Raw genomic sequence first — 14,725 nt, forward strand, 5'->3', positions numbered from 1 at the left:
GAGTTTAATGCGCTAAATAATCGAAACAAACGGCGTAACAGCCGTAACTATAACAGAAACATTATATATAAATTTGCCTTTATGTATTCGAATTATTTTAAATTACATAAAAATTATAATTATTTTTAATAATAAATTAAAATAAATACGAATAAAAATTAATTAATATTATTTTTTTATAATTTCGTATTTAAAAATGTCGTTTGGAAAAATAGGTGCAGCTAATGTCGCAGTGACATGATTTAACGACACGTCAAAAAGCTTATACGTTATTGGATAAGATCGACGTCGAGGGGGCGCTGATATACGAGTTGGAAGAGAAACGAATCGGTGAGACGTTAATGGCGAGTTTTGAATTTTTGTGAATCGAAGTTGGATTCTTTTTGACTAAGTGACCGAATGATTGGCTACGAATCGATGTATTTAAATCGTTAGGAGTGCCGGCCGTAAAAGGACGTCGTCAACCATCCAAGTCGTGTGTTGTTTACTTGTAACGGTGATTTTTATAATTTTAGAATGGATGAGGAGGACATCACCAAATTGTCGATCGAAGACAGATGTCAACATAAGGTGTGGAAGGTCAGAGTTAATGGCTACGAAGAGGCAACCAAGTTATTTAATAATCAGCGCGATGAAAAAAGTCCGGAATTCCTAAAATATTTAGGTTTAGTCAAGAAGTTTGTCGTCGATAATAATGTGGTGGCTCAGGAAAAGGGACTGTGCGCCGTGTTGGCTTATGTGGAAAATGCGGCCTGTGCCGGTAGAACCTGCGGCGAGGTCATGAACGGCATCGTGACTAAATGCATGGGATCTCCGAAGGCAAAGACTAAGGAACTGGCACTTGATGTTCTAATGATGTATATAGAAATAGAAAAACAAGACGTAGTGCAAGAAGAACTATTAAAGGGACTCGAAAATAAAAATCCAAAAATAGTTTCCAGTTGCACTTTTGCTTTCAGAGAAAGTCTCAAATGCTTTGGTTTGCATGTCGTTAATATAAAGCCGTTAATTAAAGTTCTACCGAAACTTTTCGAAGACAGAGATAAGACAGTGAGGGAGGAAGCCAAGTTACTTATGGTAGAAATCTATCGATGGATTAAAGATGCCATTAGACCTCAGCTGCAGTCGTTAAAGCCGGTTCAGATAACCGAATTGGAAGCGGAATTTGAGAAAGTCGTCCGGGATAAACCAACTCCCACTCGCTTTCTTCGTTCTCAACAAGAAATACAATTGAAAGCTGCTCGGTCCGAAGAAAAGTCTGCGCTTGACGACGAGTGCGTGCCAGTTCAGCAAGAGATCGATCCGTTCGATTTGATCGAAGCCGTCGACATATTGTCAAAACTGCCGAAAGATTTTTACGAAAGGTGTGAAGCAAAAAAGTGGCAGGAACGAAAGGAGGCTGTCGAACAACTATTTCAGTTAACGTCGAAGCCGAAATTGGAAGCTGGTGATTACAGTGACTTAGTGAAAGTACTTAAAAGATTTATAAGCAAAGACACCAATGTTTTAGTTGTGGCTTTAGCGGGAAAATGTTTAGCTGGATTAGCAATTGGACTTCGTAAAAAATTTCAACCTTATGCTGGTCAGTGTATTCCGGTCATCTTGGAGAAATTTAAAGAAAAGAAACAAAATGTGGTCCAAGCCCTTCGTGAAGCAATTGATGCAATTTACGAAACAGTAAGTCTTGAATTTATTCTAGACGATACTGTCAATGCGTTAGATAATAAGAATCCACAAATAAGGGCTGAAACTGCAGCCTTTCTTGCAAGATGTTATTGTAAGTGTACACCAATGATTCTTTCTAAGAAGCTGTTAAAACCTTTTTGTGTGTCACTTATCAAAACTTTGAATGATACCGATCCGTCTGTAAGAGAAGCTTCAGCCGATGCTTTGGGAACGGCTTTGAAGGTTGTCGGAGAAAAAGCAATGGCACCTTTTCTTCAGGAAGTAGATTCAATCAAAATGGCTAAAGTGAAAGAAAGCTGTGAGAAAGCAGTAATTGTTGCTCCTCAAGTTCCCATTAAAGAAAGTAAACCGTCGGGACCACCAAAAGTGCAGAAAGGACCGCGTATAACTATACCCTCTGACAGTGGAAAAGACGATAGTACTACTATACCGACATCAAAACGAAATGAATCCATTTCAAGAATTAAGAGTGCAACATTTACTAAAAGTTCAAAAAAAGCCGTCATGGCTAGGAAAAATATTACCGCTCCACCGCCCTGTGATGGTCAGAAAGAAGTTTTTATGGAAAAAGAACTCAATGAGGATGAAGTAATGATGCAGGCTAGTGAATTACTTGGAGATGAAGTAATAAATGGATTAGGAAATACTAACTGGAAAGAGAGATTAAGTGCAACAGAAAAATTTCTGGAGATAGTCCAGAATATGAATAAAGAAAATATTCCAGCACAAGTCTTTATAAAAATTTTAGCTAAGAAACCTGGATTTAAAGAAAATAATTTTCAGGTCTTGAAATTAAGATTTGATTTATTAATATACATAAATGAAAATGCATCTGTATCTAAAGTTACAGTAGAGTCTTGTTTATCTGATATAGTGGATAAAATTGGAGACCCAAAAAATGGTTCAACTGCTGCATTAGCAATTACAACTTTTGCAGAAGCTACTAACTTAGAATACATTAGTCAGGAAGTTTTGCAGCATGCTTTTTCTCAAAGAAATCCAAAAAATCATTCTGAAGCTATATTGTGGTTAGCAAATGCTATCAAAGAATTCGGCTTAAAAGTAAATGTTAAGACCGTAATAGATTATTTAAAGAAGGCTTTTGCTTCTACAAATCAAACGGTGAGAAATTCTGCACTTGTACTTCTTGGTTCAATGTATCTATATGTAGGAAAATCATTAAGAACATTTTTTGAAGATGAAAAACCGGCATTATTGCAATTAATTGATAATGAATTAACTAAACTTCAAGATGCAAAACCACCCCCACCAACAAGAGGTTTAAATTATAAAAATCTCAACAAGGAAGAGAACGAGAGAGAGGAACAAGCAGTGATTCCTTCACAAGTCAATTTGACTGATATCATTCCAAGGACTGATATAAGTGATCAGATTACATCCAGTTTATTAACTGAATTGTCAGATAAAAACTGGAAAGTACGAGGCGAAGCTTTACAAAAATTATCTACCATTGTGAACGAGGCTAAATTCATTACTCCTAATTTGGGAGATTTGCCTCATGTGCTGAAAGCTCGTTTAACAGATTCTAACAAGAATCTTTCGATTCAGTCTTTGAATATTTGTCAAATGTTAGGAACTGCAATGGGTCCTCACTGTGTGAAACAGTTGCGTAATTTTGCACCAGGAATGCTTGCAGCTCTTGGCGATAACAAAACGACAGTTAGAAATGCTGCTATTTCTTGTTTGAATACTTGGATGGAACATTGTAATTTAGCTATGCTTTTTGAAGGAGAGACAGTAAGTGATGCTCTTCGCAATGAAAATCCATACTTAAGAATTGAATTACTTGGGTGGTTATCAGAAAAGCTTCCTGAAGCCAAATCTTTGCCAAATACAGAATTAACTCTTTGCATACCTTATATTCTTTCCAGTTTGGAAGATCGTAATGGGGAAGTGAGAAAAAAAGCTCAAGAAAGTCTCTTACCCTTTATGATTCATGTTGGTTTTGAAGCTATGTCTCGGGCTGCTGGAAAATTAAAGCCGGCATCGAAAAATACTGTGATGACACAGTTAGAAAAAGTTCGTACTGCTTTGCCAGCTAAGCCAGTTTCCAAGCCTAAGATAGGAGTGCCAAAAATTTCAAATACATCACCACCCTGCAATCAGTCAGTTTCTCCAATTAATTCCACAGAAAATTTGGCAGAAGAAAATGTCGTAGTCACAGGAAAAGGTCGACTTAACAGAAGTACCTCAAAGTCCAAATTAGCATTAAAAGCAGCTAATACAGCCAATGTGAAAAGTAACAAAAAAGACCAAGAAGAAGATACTTCACCTGCACTTGTTGCAAATAATTTAAAAGACCAACGTATGAATGATGAAAGAGCATTAAAAGTGCTGAAGTGGAATTTTACTACTCCGAGAGAAGAATTCTATCAACAGCTAAAAGATCAAATGACAGCAGCTAATTGGGGTAGGACTCTTTTGGTTAATTGTTTTCATAATGATTTCAAATATCACATAAAAGCTATTGATACTCTTAATGAATGTTTATCTGGAAGCACAGATGCCACTGTAGCAAATTTAGATCTCATTTTGAAGTGGCTCGCTTTAAGATTTTTTGATACCAATCCCAGTGTTATTATTCGTGGATTAGAATATCTACAGCAATTGTTTAATTTGCTCGTTAACTTAGGGTATCGTATTCTGGAGCTCGAAGCTGTGTCGTTTGTGCCGTACCTCATTTTAAAAATGGGTGATCCAAAAGATACTGTACGGAAAGGTGTTAGAGAAATTTTAAAATTAATGTGCCAAATTTATCCTTCGAGTAAAATATTTTCCTACATCATGCAAGGTTTGTCAACAAAGAATTCAAGACAGAGAACTGAATGTTTGGAGGAACTGGGTTTCATGATTGAAAGCTATGGAATGGCTGTGTGCCAACCATCTCCTGCCGCTGCTCTAAAGGAGATAGCCAAACATATTGCCGATAGAGATAATGGTGTTCGAAATGCATCGCTAAATTGTGTTGTTCAAGCTTACTTCTTGGAGGGAGAAAAAGTATATAAATATGTGGGACAATTATCAGATAAAGATATGAGTTTATTAGAAGAACGAATCAAGCGTTCTAGATTACGTGGCACTTCCAATACCAGAGAAAATCAGAGAGATGGTAATTCTACTTCACCACAGACAAACAAAATTAGTCCACCAACTCAACAGCCAGCTGTTAATGCAGAATCTCAAAATGAAGCTATTTTGAGAACAACTGGCAAAGGAAGAATTCCACGCCCACGTTCAACAGGACCATTTAGTTTAGAAGTAGATGATATCGAACAAATGTTTAAACCAAAACAAGTAGAAAGCAAACTGCCAGAACCTGTTGAAATAAATGCAGAAGAAATATTAAATCTGCCAGATATTCAACTACCTCAAACAAGATTAAGACCACCCGCATCAGCTGTGAAACTTCTGAACAGCTCAGCCGAAGCCACCGTGGCATTGAACTTAGTGATGGCTCAGCTAGCTGCCCAGGAGATTCCAGTAGTAGTTGAAGCTTTTGCCCAAGTTGAAGAAGTATTAAGACAAGAAGACAAGGCTGAAGCAGTACTAGGCTCGAGAGTAGATCAACTGTTACTAATGGGGGCTCTTCAATATCGTTTAGCTCATAATAAACACATGGCTGACGAAAACATATGCAAGGCAGATGTGATTCGTCTATATCGATGTGTGTCAATGACACTACTGTCACTTTTCGATCATAAGACACTAGCAAAACGTGCCAGTCGGGATGTTCTACGTGATCTCATTCCACACTTAATTACTGTTATGTTGGATACACGCTTAAATGAATTACAAGAAGGTCCACAGGTTGTGAGAGCTATCAATGTACTTACTGTACATATTCTCCAACGTTCTAATCCAACTCACGTAATGAGTGCTTTAATCAAACTGTTACATGATTGTGTTGGTAGTTTGAATGCTTCAGAAAGATTTACAGAGTTGGTAATGAAATGCTTATGGAAAATGTTAAGAATGATGGGTAATTATATCGATGAATTGAATGTTGATCGTATATTGCTAGATCTCCACGTATTTTTGAAAACCTACCCATCGTCATATTGGAGGGACAGACCATCAGATACTCCAATCAGAACTGTGAAAACAGTTTTGTACACATTAGTTAAATATAAAGGAGAAGACATTACAAAACATCTGATGTTAATCCCTAATCGTCAAGATTCTGATTTAGTTATTTATTTACAGAAGTTAATTTACATGAGAAAAGATGGGGATTTGAAGACTGGCTCGGGAACAAAGACAAGTTCCACTTCACACTTTGATAACCAACCAGAAACTGGAACAGGAGGTTCAAAAAAGAGTAAAAATTCTCCAATGCGACTGTCAAAATCTACTCATGAATCCTTAGCAGAAATTTTCAAAAAAATAGGTTCCAAAGAACATACTAAGGAAGGTTTAATAGAATTATATGAATTTCGACAGAAACATCCTCAGGCAGATATAGAGCCATTCCTTCAGAGATCATCTGAATTTTTTCAAGATTATATCCGTAAAGGATTAGAGACAATAGATCAAGAAAGAGGATCACACAAAACAGAGGCTGCTGCTACTACTTCGCCATCTCCATTTGCCTTTTCTGATTTACAGAATGCAAAAACTGTAATGACATCTACACCAACTAGTAAAGAAAATCAAACTGCAGGAAACAATAAAACTCGAAATAATTCTAATACAAATAACTGGTCTCAGAATTTTCCACCCATACCACCCGATTCGGAAGACACCACACCAATGGACTGGATCGAATGGCTGAAATCTGTTGCCGCACACTTGGGTCAAGATAGTTCAAAGTACGACGATCCCACTTTACTGCAGAGAATTACAGAAACGCCTTTTCAACAGACCGAATCGGGCATCATGTCCGAAGAGGAAATGAAGTACATCCAAAATGGCGTCGAAGAATTAAAAGCCATGTTAGAGAACTTCAAACAGCAGTACTATAAGGAAATGTGCGTAAACTAAATGTAGTCGGAGGTGTTAATTCTGTGATGGTCTTCCCAAAGAAATGTAATCTTCCGTGCCGTGCACTAATGCGTAATTTTGCATAAATAACTAGTAATTTTGTGTAACATCTTTTTATTTTAATTTTATAGGCTGTAAGATGATTTAAATGTGTAGCTGATTTTAAGCTTATCACAATGTCTTTGTGCTGTGATTATAACATTTGAAAGTACATTTGCAACAGGTATTTGTTTTGTACAATAATGTGATTAAAGTATTTTCAGTCCTATAATAATAATAATCTACATTGTCATAACTTGCATAACTAATGTTTTTTATTGCCAAGATGCATCCGATCATTGTCAAAAGCACTGGATTTTTGTTTTAGATGACTAAAGTATTTCGTATTGAATTTGAAAATACATAAATGAATTCATCGACTTAATTATTTAGCCAAAGCTATTTAATATATTCAATTTTAAAAATAGAATGTATTATCCTCTTTGCATCTACTACTTTAATGGAAAAATCTAACGAAAATAATATTTAATTACTTCGTTTATTAGAAATCTTGTTAATGCTACAATAATAAAATTCTTTGATAATCATTTAATATTCTATTTTAAAATCTTTATTGAAAAAATTCTTTAAATACATCTCTTTTCAATATCAAGTTATACAGATGATATTTTTAATCTGTAAAAAATAAAATGTTATACAATTTCTTCACATATATAGTAAGAACGTTGGTGATACAATATACAGTTTACATTTAAGTTTTTTAATTAAGTCAAAATTATTTCTATTCAATCTGTTGAGTAAAAAAAATAACTAAATTGATTAAGAAACTAATAAACAATGAAAGGATGTGTAAATTTAAATAATATATCATATAAAACAGTCATTTGGTTGCTCCCAATGCATGTTTTCCTGTATAATTTTGTGATATAATGAGGGAAAAATGTGTGTGTAAATTTGGAAAAACTAAATACACAAGCAAATTCTTCCTTCATAATATAAGGACAAGTATCAATTGCACTATAGTTAACTTAATACAGATTGGAAAGTTGTAATTTTTGAATAATTTACCTAATATAATCACTAATAAAATTTAGAGAAAGTTTGTTACTTCAAATTAATGTAAAATGTGCATAGATTTTGAATATATTTATATTTGTTTTTTTTTTATTACTCTACCCTGTGGACACTAAAAGAGCCTGTTTTTGGACCTGTCATGGGTTTGACCTAAACAGATTATCATCTCATTTTAATGGGAAATGGGTGTGAGAAAGCATGTGATACCATGAGAGTTTCAGTTTAAAAGCTATTGAAAATAATATTGTGATCTGGCTAAATTTTGCTTTTAGGATGAAAATAACCCAAATAATTTTTAATCAGATGATACATAGGGGAGACCGGGGCAAGTTTGTCAATCAAATTTTCTTTGAAACAAAATAAAAAGAGACTCTCTTTAGAGGCTATACAGTTGAGTTTTAATGACGGCTTGTTGAGTGTGGTGTCTGTGTTGTTCTCCGACAAGCGTAGTTGAAATATCAAATAGGTTGTCTGTCTCATTCAATTTCATATAATATTTTGCTTTCATTTATATAGAATTGGCATGCTTTGTTATAATTCTATAATAACGAAAGTTATTTTTCCTGTTAGAAGGATAAAACATTAACTTATTTACGTAACTAGATCATGACTTAGTACCCTATTCTCAGGGTTCCACTTAATGTTTCTAAATCGTCACTATTGGGGCATCTTTGGCAGCATTGCCGATCTTAAACAATTTGCTGTTAAGCATATTTCATTTCTACTGTTTATTTCAGTTCACTAATTCATTTTACTTTATATTGCTTTTAACTTGCATTAGAATATTTTCATTTATTATCTGTTTGATTTTCTTTCATAATTAATTTTTGTATACATTTTCTTTACTTAAATATGCCTTTGATCTTGTATTTTGTTGTTATAATATTAAATAGGTCTTTGGAAGAGTATTTCTTTGTTTTAGTAGTGAATTCCGACGTATACATTGTTAATAACACAAATTTATATGCCTGCCTATCTTGCTCTATTACCGTTGCCGAACTTGTTCCTGGTATGGGGGCAACTTCGGCAATCGCTATCTCTTTATAAAGTTATTATTATTATAATTATTTTTATTTTCAAACTGATTTTAACCAGTTCTACGGTAAGGTTACATTCTGCTGGACAATAAACAACGCTTTTATTTCAGTTTACAGCAGTATTTATATTGCAAAATTTAACTTATTCTTAACATGCCGAAGTTGCCCTGGTCTCCCCTATATAGAGAGAAAAATATATCATTTTTTACACTTCCTAAAAACTCGGGATTGAGTTTAACAGAATAAAAATAAAGATGCCATAGACAAGGTAAAATTATCGACACTACCGAAATTTGCAGTAAACGCCTCAAACCCAAGGACTTTATAGAAATTGCAGCAAAAGTGATGAATCTCCACAGGTGCCTCTTTGATTTTGAAGTTAAAAGAAAATGGTGAGTATCCTTCCATGAAAATATTTACTGTATTTATACACAGTGATTTTGATATGTCTTGTTTTATGACGGCAATATTATTTTAGCCATTCCATCTTTGCATTTAATACCCAAAAATGAGAATAATGAATCACTTAGAATTAGAAGAAAATTGTGAAATAGCTCCTGAGTTGTTCAGTTTAGGAATTGAAAATGAAATTTTGAGTCAATGTGAGGATGTTTCAGCAATTGATAAAAGTGAGTTGAAAATTTTGAAAAATGAATATAATGATTTGTTAGAGAAAATACAGAACTGAAATTAAAATGAGAAGAAAAAAAAAACATTGCAACAAGTCGTCGTGGACAATGATGTCCAATTAGAAACAAATATCAAAAGATATTTTTTTAAGGTATCAAATGCTTCATTCTAAATACATACAGAATCAGCAAAAAGTTTAAGACAAGTTCTAGTAATTACTATAAAACAGACCAATTTCTATGTATTGCATAGAGAACAGCAGGTGTTTCACTGATAACTGAGTGGCTTACAAGACATTCTTACAAAAACAAATCATCAATGTACCATCTCTTTTATGGTAATGAATATTAAGTTCCTATTGGTTGTTTTTCTAATATTTACATCATCTTTAGCCAGATTTTAAATTAAATAATCAGTAATTCTAAATCCTTGATCACAGATTCATAATAGATATGATTTAATATATAAATAATGAACAATTGTTTCCTTGACAGTTAGTTTTCATCATGTATTAGTTAATATGATTGCGTTAAAATTAGTTAATAGATTAATAAAATAGCATCTATACGAGTGCTTTCCAATTTTTTTTTTATATAGTGATACTTGAACATTCAAAATTCTATATGATACCCTACCACAAAAAACCAGCAACATTTTTCAAATTTTGATGGCATCATCTGTTATATTTTATTTAAAAACTTTTTATATTTTTAACTATTATAAAATGGCAAAAGCCCTAATTTTGAGGGTAGGGATGAGTTTTATAAAAAAAATTGTAAATGCTATTAAGAAGTAAAATCATCCTTAAGTCCAACCCTAGTGGAGATACAAACTCTATTATCCCCTCAACCAAAATTTAATAGCATCAATTCCCCTAATAAACAAACCTCCCTATAAAATTCAGAAATTTTCAACAAAAAGCACAGGAGTTAATAAGCTTCAAAGAGGGTGAATAAAGTTGTACCCCTCTACACACACTAACAACCATGCACACACAAATTACCCTGATTTTTTTTTTTTTTTTTTTGCATTTCTCAACATTTCAAGGTGTCCTAAATCCAAAGATGTAAAAATCTTGGGGGGGTCATTTTTTGACTGATTACCATACTTTTCCTCTGGTATATATAATAGCTGGAAAAGTAAAAATAGTTTTATCAATATGTAGATTTGTTCTCTTAAAATAATTTTTATTTTAATTGTGAAAGCATTGATTATACTAACTGTTGTTGATATTTTGTTATATTCTTCATCCGGTTTTTTTATTTTAGTTTATTATTATTTTTACTTACATCAGTAAATTTGTATGTTACAAGTTATGTTGGAAAGCACTGGTTTACATATAAATGGAACTGTAAAGTTTATTATTTTATTTTTTACTAACATAATAATAATGTGAAAGTATGGAGACCTCCTTTCCTTTCCTGTGGGAATGTTTATGTAACAAATGATAACGACTAATTGTGGGTGTGTGTGAATTGCAGTTCTTAAACAATTACACGAGAATCAAATAACAACGAGGAAACAAACCTCCACCCGGGTCGTCAAAATCCCATAACAAAAATCTTATGACTCACTGGGGCTCGGCTGTAACAGAGAATCACCTCATCAAATTTTCACACCTGATGGGGATATAATGGGTTTGTACCCGAGATTCCAGGTGGACTCCACCCTCGAAGCTGGACTGAAGCTGTTTGCCAGCCCTTATCTCGTTGAACTCTACTTCCAGAGAAGTCTCCCTACCAATATACCTTGACCAGATCCGAAGACATTGGGTATTATCTCCCCCGAGGTATTATACTTGGAGATTTATGTAAACTCTCTCTCGGTCAATTTAGACATTAGTAACTAATTAGTTCATAGGTTGTATGACCTGACAAAATGTCTAGTGTGCCTGTCCATAAATGTAGTACTATAATTCTAGTGTAATCATTGTTTTATTTAGCTTATTAAATTGTTTTTGGTTAACCCACTTAAGTCTTGCATCAGACCCTGTATCCACTTACCTAAGTCTCTCTCCACTCGAACTATGAAGTATTCTCTGTACTAATGCCCGAATCAGCCGCTCGGATTTGGTTGCAGATAGAGCCCTCCTACCCAACATTAGTTTAATATATTGCGAGTTAGGATGCAAATTTAATTTTCCTAACTGGTGTCAGGAATCCTAGACAATTGGAAGATCTCAACGATCTTTCTGTTAAACTAAACAAATACCATCCAGTGATGCAGTGAGCAGGACTCACCATCCCGATGTCAGAAAAAGGGGGTGGGTTTAAACCGATAAAGTCGACCCCGACTTCTCATGATATTATCACATAAAAGCTATTGATACTCTTAATGAATGTTTATCTGGAAGCACAGATGCCACTGTAGCAAATTTAGATCTCATTTTGAAGTGGCTCGCTTTAAGATTTTTTGATACCAATCCTAGTGTTATTATTCGTGGATTAGAATATCTACAGCAATTGTTTAATTTGCTTGTTAACTTGATGCTCATGATTTATTAATCCTACTTCTAAATCTACTACCGTTTTTCTTATATTTAATGGAGTAGGTCCATTAAAATCTAATCCTGAAATCAGAGTATCTGTTATATCAGGTGGGATCTCTACATCACTATAATTAAGTAATAATTTGTTTTTTCACTGTGTTTTATTTGAAAATAAAGGGTAACCTAACTTACTTTCTAGTTTTTTAATTTTCCTATTTAATATTCTTTACAATTCTTATCCAATTTTCCAATGTTATTCAAATTGCCCCTAATTTTTTAATTTTATATTTTTAAAATTTAATCAAGGATTTCAATATAATCTTTTCTATAATATTAACATCATGTCTTTGCAAACCGCTTGTAGTATTAGTAATTGTATCCAATGTACTTAACAGTATATTTTGATCTCTGTTTATTCCAGTCGGCCCCTGATAAGCCCTCCAATTTATTACAACCCTATTTATTAGGCTAACTAATTCAATCTAAATTAAAAGATAAAGGTCTAAATTCTGTTTCTCTATATTTTAATAAATTAGGACAAGGGGATTCCATGACCATTTGTCTCCTTTTTACCCTTTTTATATCAAATTTAAATGTTTGTGGTTTCCGACTATCCAGATTTTAGTGTACTGTTTTCTTGTTGGTCATCAACATCACTACCCGATGAAATTCAAATGTTTTAAAGATAGTTCGGGGAAAGTTGGTAGAATAAACTAATGTCTTTAGTTTTGGTTCCTATTTTGTTTTCAGACAGTAATACAAATATTACATAAAAATAAATGAACAAAATAGTCACAATAAATCAGAAAACACTTCCACACCGACGTATTAAAACCGACAAGTGAGTCCATTGTCATAACAGAATTAAGCACATCAAGCAAGCCAGTCAAGATACAGGTGAGATATTTGGGTGAAAGGCTACAAAGGATATTTGGGACAAAGAGTTTTTTAATATGCTTGATGGAATTTGTATGATTTGTATTGGCAAAAATCCAGGAATTGTGTAGGAGAGAAATGTTCAGCATAGCATCGTAGATGGTGAATATATTTTAACAAGCACTGTGGAGAAGTTGCAAAAGTCTTTCCAATTGCATTAAGTGAAAGATGAAAAAGAATTAACTGGAAGTAGTCATCCAGATAATGTAATGGGAACATGTATCGGGTTCTGAGAGTGATGAACTAATATATTTACCCAGATATCTATTAAAAATGTAACGATTGTATCCGTACTCCCTCGTCACAAATAGTAAAGACAATTCCATTCACACTTACAGCATACCACCGTGGGACTAGTTCAACCTTCAGTGGCATGGAGCACTTCTTTAAAGAAATGCATAAAGATGCCATTCAAACTGCTTTACATACAAACAAAATTAGAACATTATTTCTCTAGTGAAAGATTCAGTTACTTACAGAAATTAAATATTTATTAATGCTGTAAATGACTAAGAATTTACTCATATCTATGGACAGGAAAATGTTAAGATGAAAATAAAATATAGTGAATTACTTCAGTAAGCACTTTTCTCAGTTAGAAATAAATCTACATTGAAATTTTATTTAAAATACAAGACACTTTTAAATATTATACACATAGCTGCATTGTTTTCTCAAACTTTAAAGATTACATACATTATACACAAGTCAATATTATATGCCATCAACAATGCCCAAACTGGCTCGCAAGCCGCATGCGCCTCTTCAAGAATTTAATTGTGGCTCAACTAATAAATAAAAAATATTTGTTATTTTTTAAAATTTATCACTGCAAGGTAAGGACAAAAATATTTCAGAATTAAGTCAAAGCATTTTCAGTTTTAAAAGAAAAATACACCTTTTCCAAAAGGATATAATAGAGAGAAAAAACATTCAATCACTTTTGTAAGTGTTTCATAATCTGATATTCCTCCTGTAACCATCATTTACTATCAAACAAAATTAAAAACCTGTTGAACAATTTGCAGATTTGGTAGCATTAAAACCATCAATTGCATTTTTATTAAATCCGTCTGAAATCGATGCGATTAACAATGTTTTTATATTATTAAAATGCAAGATCAAGGTCTCCAAATGTTACATAAATCGGCAAAATCAATCAACGAATTTTGGAAATGTATATCAATAATTAAATACAACAATTTAAAAAATGCATTGCATCGTTTACTGTCAATTTTTGGTTTGACACATGCCGTCGAATCATTGTATTCGACGACGAAATTGGTTAAATCAAAGTTCTGTTTACAGTTAGCCAACCAACATCTAAAAGAATAAGAAGTTCAATTTCTAATTATCAGGTTGATAATTAGAAATTGAACTTCTTATTAATTCCTTTTTCAGTAATTCAGCATTACAAATTCATAACCTTCAACTAGGAAAGAGTAAGTAAAAAAATTTAATAAATATGTAAAAATTGTCAAAATAAAAAATTTCAGAATCATAATGTATTTATTTTTATACCAAGAACTTTAAGTGCGGCTCCCAATATTTTCAGGTAGGTAACTGGGGCTCTTACAGCAAAAAGTCTGGGCACTCCTGTTATATGTAATTCATATTACTGTGAAGAGAAAATAGTCTTTTCAAAGCATGTTTGTTTAGTTGATCATCCAAAGATTATATATAATGTATATTTTAAGTAAAAATAAATAACTCTTGAAGCAGTAAAAGAAAATTGTTGCATAGTTTGACAATTGCAGGATTATATCATCCAGGGTCTGTCTTACTGCTGACTGATGAATAGAAATGAGATAAATTCCTCTAGAGACGTTTTTGTTCTCAATACATTGCAACCCAATCTTCCATTTTCTGTCAA

The 14,725-nt window shown here is 33.1% G+C and overlaps 1 protein-coding gene across 1 annotated transcript; it reads left to right on the plus strand.

Moving 5' to 3' along the window:
• The first annotated feature begins 271 nt into the window (after nt 1-271).
• On the plus strand, nt 272-6,967 carry msps (msps cytoskeleton-associated protein 5). The gene has a single exon (XM_067280536.1). The coding sequence runs from the start codon at nt 517-519 to the stop codon at nt 6,685-6,687; it is 6,171 nt and encodes a 2,056-aa protein (XP_067136637.1). The 5' UTR covers nt 272-516; the 3' UTR covers nt 6,688-6,967.
• Nucleotides 6,968-14,725: the final 7,758 nt, after the last annotated feature.

The sequence above is a fragment of the Centruroides vittatus genome, unplaced genomic scaffold, assembly GCF_030686945.1.
Source record: "Centruroides vittatus isolate TY-2023 unplaced genomic scaffold, ASM3068694v2 contig_884, whole genome shotgun sequence".
NCBI classification, from domain to species: Eukaryota; Metazoa; Arthropoda; class Arachnida; order Scorpiones; family Buthidae; genus Centruroides; species Centruroides vittatus.

Bases quoted from the DNA above. Each gene is read 5' to 3' on its own strand.
- msps (XM_067280536.1), top strand. From the start codon at position 517: ATGGATGAGGAGGACATCACCAAATTGTCGATCGAAGACAGATGTCAA.